The sequence below is a fragment of the Opisthorchis viverrini genome (assembly GCF_000715545.1).
Source record: "Opisthorchis viverrini unplaced genomic scaffold opera_v5_413, whole genome shotgun sequence".
In the NCBI taxonomy this organism is placed as follows: Eukaryota; Metazoa; Platyhelminthes; class Trematoda; order Opisthorchiida; family Opisthorchiidae; genus Opisthorchis; species Opisthorchis viverrini.
In genome coordinates, this window is record NW_008752074.1 from 268689 (window position 1) to 274445 (window position 5757).

Consider the following 5757-nt stretch of genomic DNA (forward strand, 5'->3'; position numbering starts at 1 on the left):
GAAATAAAATGAGTTTGCGCAGACCTCTGCGCATAGTCCCAGTTCACTGATCTCTGTCTAGACATAGTTCGTGGACGTTTGGGGTCTCTCCACCATAACATCAAGACCAGAAATGAACAGAGAGTGAGAGAGCAGGCAACCAGGACGAAATCAACTCGATAAAGAAGGCTTCTTGATATTTCGATGTACACTTTAATCCAACCTATGTTGTAGGAACAAAGGGCACGCGTGATTTCCACTAACGCTACTACCGACATCTCCATCTGACAAGGAATATTTAAGAGATATCGTTTAAGAACATTAATTGCTCAGCACATTCATAACCCACCCAATGCTGCGGTGATGAGGACGGGCGACATCAATGGTTAGAGACATTGTCAGACATGGCCAAGTTGCGCCGTCAATGGCGCTCATGTATCCGAACTATTGCCTTCAATGCATAGCTCCCTTCCCATTCCCTCCACTCAACAGTCTACCGACAGTGCCGTATGTACGCACCAATTTACCCAACCCCCTCAAATCATCGGTGAACGAAACTGTGGCAACTACAACCCCTGTAGGACAAGTACGCACTTTTTACAACTGATACTGATGAGGATAATGACGTGAAGCTCGACAAGTACCACCCTCCACAATCACTCGCAGCCACACTGTCTGAATCCGCACTTATAACGCATATTTTAGTCTGCAGGACCAGGAAACGTTCGGAAATCAAAAGATAAGGTTTTGGAAACCGAATAATAACTTTCTACTTTCCACAAAGTGTCCGAATTGCTGTAAGTCAGATGAAGCTATATCCATGAAATTCAGTTTCTACGCATACGAAGCAAGTGCGGGGTGAGGCAGAATGATGATATTGTCAGATATTCAGTCCTGCACACACGTTTTTCATATTCCTTCGCAGCAGAAATTGACCACTGTAATGGACAGCGACAAAAGCTGTGGGAATAAACGGAGAATATTAGAAGAACTGTCATGAAATCTGTCAGATTACAAAATGTTTTTGGTCTAATTATACTCTTTTCGCGGTGTAGTGCTAGATTACGTGTCAGATGATAGCTGGAAACAGCAAAAAATCATAGTTGATTTCACCACAAGCCATTGTAACCCAAATTTCATCTAGAGCTCTCAAGAAAATCCAGTCTTAAAAAGGATGGCGTAGATATGGAAGTTCTGCAATCGACTACTTGACTATGTTCAGGAACAGTATGAACACTTACAGTCTATTCATAAGTCAAATGAAATAAAGCAACACCTACGTTAGGTTACTAAAATGTCACTTATTAGCGTTTCTAAAGTGGGGCACAAAACTGACTACAAAACGATAAACGGTAAACCAGTGAATCAGCCCGTGAAGGTGCCCACGAGTGCTTCGGTGATATGCGCCTTTCGATTCTGCGACACCTTGGTAGTTTTCTTCTTCTCAATCACAAGTACATGTCCCTCCCTTTTGTTGGCCTCTTGTTCACAAGAGACGTAGACCTGGCACCAGACTTTAATGAAATTGACATGGTTTCTATAGCCGTCTCTGCAGACTCCGCGTTGCGCAATTCTGTGTTCCGGGTTGACTCAGGCACAAAGGAACATCCCTCTAATTACACCCAAAATTATTACACCGCATTACTCAGATATGGGTACTTTACAAGGGACAAAGTAAGTTAATAGTGCTTTTGTGGTCGGCGAAATGTAACAGTTCTGTTGGAGTTTTTCAGTCCGTCAGTTTTCCATTCGTCTTGGTCAAATATCTTAGTCTTGGCAATTAAAATCGTTCAGCTTTGGTGCTCTTTCGGTGCCTAGCTGACGTGCCGCACGGAGGAGGCACCTGGGCTGGGATACTGCCAGGTCGTCCAAGCCTAGATAAAGGAAGTCGAGAAGCAGAGGTCGGGTTTGAACCACGGACCTTCCGGTCAGTATAACCGCGCTCTAACCACTTGGTCCATCTCGCCCCATAAAAAGGTGAGGTAAACAAACTAGTTGGTTTTTGGGACAGGTATGTTGCATCAACGGCGCAGGCCACGAGTGCAAGATCTGATATTCCAACGCCACGCAAAATGATTGTGACTGCGCACATGCTTACCTACGGTAAGCTCATTAGCGCTGCACTTTTTACAAATTTTTCTCTCTGAAGTGCATTTTCCCTGTTGCCAATGATTTCACTGAATCTTTGACCTCTGTGATGAGAACTATCTGGCTGAGCACCGTGCATGCAAAAGCGGTCGAAATGTCAATATTTTTCATTCTGTGTCTACGAATACATCAAGATGTTTCCTACTGCTGGTTAATATCCGATGCAACCTGATTCGGACGAGAGTTAGAAGCGCTCGGTATAGTCATGTTGGCCAGAAACTGTGGCCAAGCGGAGAGTTGGTGCTGGGCTTGCTGGATCACACATGATGCTGGATGTGCTTGCCATAACCAGGTTACAAGGGAACTAGCAAGATGTCTCCGTCGCCTTAAATACACCGTCTTCGAGGAGTTGACAGCACCTACTTCGACGGCCTTCATCAAACCTGACCTAATCGCCTTTCGGAGCAACTGTAATAGATGTCAACATAATCTCGGATGGGCGCGGAGTGGCTGTGTGGGATGAGAAGAAGCACAACTATGATGCTGATGAATATTCCCTCGCCATAATGAGCCCTACACGCAATCGGTTTTGATGTCAATTTTTTGGTTCGCCAGCTAATGATCACTTCTTATCGAGGGATCTGCTTTCCCCAATTTTCAAGGCTGTTAGTAGACTGGAACTTCCCAAGTTCACAGTGAGCGACTTGTGTGGGCTCTCTTCACGCTTACGGCACTTTTATGCATGGTGCATGGCGCTGAGTGTACATTTTTGCCATTTAACCTTACACCAAAGCCAGTATGACGGACAGTTTGGAACTAATGTGCGAGTCTTGACTGTGCTAGCGTTTACCGCGCCTTGAAGAGCATTCAGCACTGTTTGTTCTTTCTCCGGTTGTTGGTCTTTACGCGCGTGTTTCCACGCCAAACATTCATTAATACATTGGGATTCATCTCATCTGACTGAAACTGTTGAGGGCACGCCCTCGAATGTGAAACTTCACTCTTTTTCTCTAATATTCTCTTGTAACCCTTCCGCATCAGTTGCTTGCATTTACTTTTTGTGTCTGTGACCATGCTGTTCAAAAATAAATAAAAATAATAGGTAATGGAAATAGACTATTTTCATTCCTAATTTTCATGTCTTCATATCTTTTAAAAAAAGATAAAAGGCCTTTTTTCCTTTTTATCAGAGGCAACTAAGACAAGACAAGTAAGACATATTTGACTGATGAATAAGACATTTGAAATTGGGCAAATATTTCATATAATGTACTGATGATGGGAAGGATAGAGACCTCGACGTTTCACTTTTCCTGTTTCACTATGATAAGATATCCAAATATCACGTAAAGGCTCCTTCAGGCAACTCGAAAAGTACAACGGTTTTAGTGCTTGGAAGCTACTTGTAAGGGTCCGATATCATAAAATGTAGTTAAATTAAGCTGCTTTGTTGTGCTTTCGGATCCAACTTAGTTGCTCGAAATACAACACCAAGACACGAGAAAGGCAAGTGATGAGGGAGATCAAACGACTGTCCAAACACTTTAATACTGGAACACCCCGTCGGGTTGGAGAAAAGTCTGTTTTCCATCTACCAAGCACGGTTAGTTGAGACATGTTAAAACCCAGTCGATCCTAGCTTGTGGACCGCTTTCATAGCATGAGGCATGCAGTTTATATTTCACCTTATAAACGAGGTTAGGTTGTGAACAGCAGGCCATTTCTGGGCCGGTTAACTTCGGCCCGGAATCGTCTGGCAGCTTATGTTTTAGGGATCTTGGGTGACGTGGATCCGAACAGTCCTAGTAACGTAGGTGTATCAGACCGGAATGGCTTTGCGTGTCACTGATCGGCAATCTTTTAAACGTTAAGTAAGCAGGACGTGTTCTCCCCTGTGTTCCAAGTAGGAAACTCGAATCTCATGGTCCGGTAGTGAAAGGGCTTGTTACGGACATGTGCAAGGTGTTAGGCACTTTAGTTCATAAGCAGGTTGCGGTATATGAATGTATAGAAATATTTATAATTATATGGCTGTGAGAGGTTAAAAGCCTCGCATCTATTACTCAATCACGGCACAAAAGCCTTGTTACTCACGTGAACCGGCTGAGATGTACTCACCTCCAACGCAAGAACTCCAAACGAACCCAGAATTATAAAGTTCAGCAATGGTATTGTTTTGTTGTACAGTCTCGACTTGCAGCCAACTCTAATATTACTGTTTGAACTATTAAACACTTGTGGGCAGCTGTCAGCACTTTGTCCAATGTTGTTTCTCTTACAGCAGGGAAGTGGGTACCGAATATCTATAAGTGCAAACAGTACGGAAAATTCTGCATTTGCAGATGAACTCATCGGTAGAATGTGTGAGCAATTGGGGGGGGGGGAAGTCGCATGTAACATAATATTTCTAGAATATTAAAGCAAGGTTAAACTAGCTTTCGCGCATTTATTTCCATTGTTTTTTTTTCTAAATTGATGGGACCCCATTCCAATATGAAACTGTGGGAACCCAAAACACTGGTGTTTCATTCAAGATGTTTTAAAGATAATGGCGAGAAAACGTCAGGGTCGCTCTCATCTGCTTTCCCAGTAAATACGTAGTCACTTCATTTGCTGGATTTCGATCCAAAAAACGGGGCAAAAATATCATTTTCAGACAAAATGTAGCCAAAAGCCTGCGTCAATCTGCATGGTGAGAAAACCTGAACAAAATATTGTCAGATACCGTGACTCCTAAAACAGTTGCCTTCATACGCTTCTGGATCTGGCTGTCTTTAAAAAAAGAAAGCAGACACCAGTTATCGAAAGCTAGTTAGGGTTGTAACTGTTGTCTGTTTTGAAATCACACGTCGTGTTTTTGTTTCCCACTTCTCTCTTATTATCTACACATCCACTCGTAGATTAAGGGGTGGACAGATCTGAAAACCAGCTCCCTGACTTGCGTAAAAAGTGTTCTGTCAAGCAAACAGTAACTGTTTTGACAGTGACCCTGAGGATCGGCTACATAGTACCATCCACAAACAACGCCTCTCAACACTTGGACTAATAAACTTACCCAGGTCAAGATACAAGAATTTTCAACCCGCTAATCACGGCCAGTGGTCAGATACTTAACCGTTAGACCAGCAGTGGCGAATCCCACGCAAAACAGGACAAATATCTCTCATTGTTAGAACGCCGAATCCATGTTTCGAGGTTAGGTATCGACTGGCCGCCGACTTCCCTGAAAGAAGGCTTAACCATAGTTTGCCATGCTTTTTGAACCTTCTTCTTGTTCATTTGTCATTGAACTTAAAGCGATTATTCTGCTCTTTTTTGCATCCTGCGGCGGACAGCAGTAGTGTGAACTATGCTACGATGACCAATGTTACATTTCATCACAAATTTGTTACCAAAATAATGTTACATTTCATCACAAATTTGTTACCGAAACCAGCATGTTTCTTATAGGCGGCCACAGGCTTCTCGGTTGTCATAACGCTCGCCTTCTCGTTTTCTCCTCCACGATAGATCATACATCACAGAACTCTGTGAAAAGAAAACACCAACCAGCTACGACACACGATACGTATCACCGTTTCTCCGTTCGCTACCATCAAGACCTTCTTGGGCATTGCAAAAAAAGAGACCAGAGTTAGAAGTTCTTTTCCGTTACCTGGAATAGTGAATCGTAAGAATTGTCGAAAGGTT

At 43.1% G+C, this 5757-nt stretch overlaps 1 protein-coding gene across 1 annotated transcript in view; it reads right to left on the reverse strand.

The window, feature by feature from the left end:
* Positions 1–5757, reverse strand: part of T265_15270 (hypothetical protein) — a gene marked incomplete at both ends in the record, with an annotated part of 27311 nt that overhangs the window by 1125 nt on the left and 20429 nt on the right. Inside the window, one exon of the mRNA XM_009177354.1 lies at positions 4186–4370. Coding sequence (XP_009175618.1) covers positions 4186–4370 — 185 coding nt within the window. The remainder of the gene's footprint in view (positions 1–4185; positions 4371–5757) is intronic.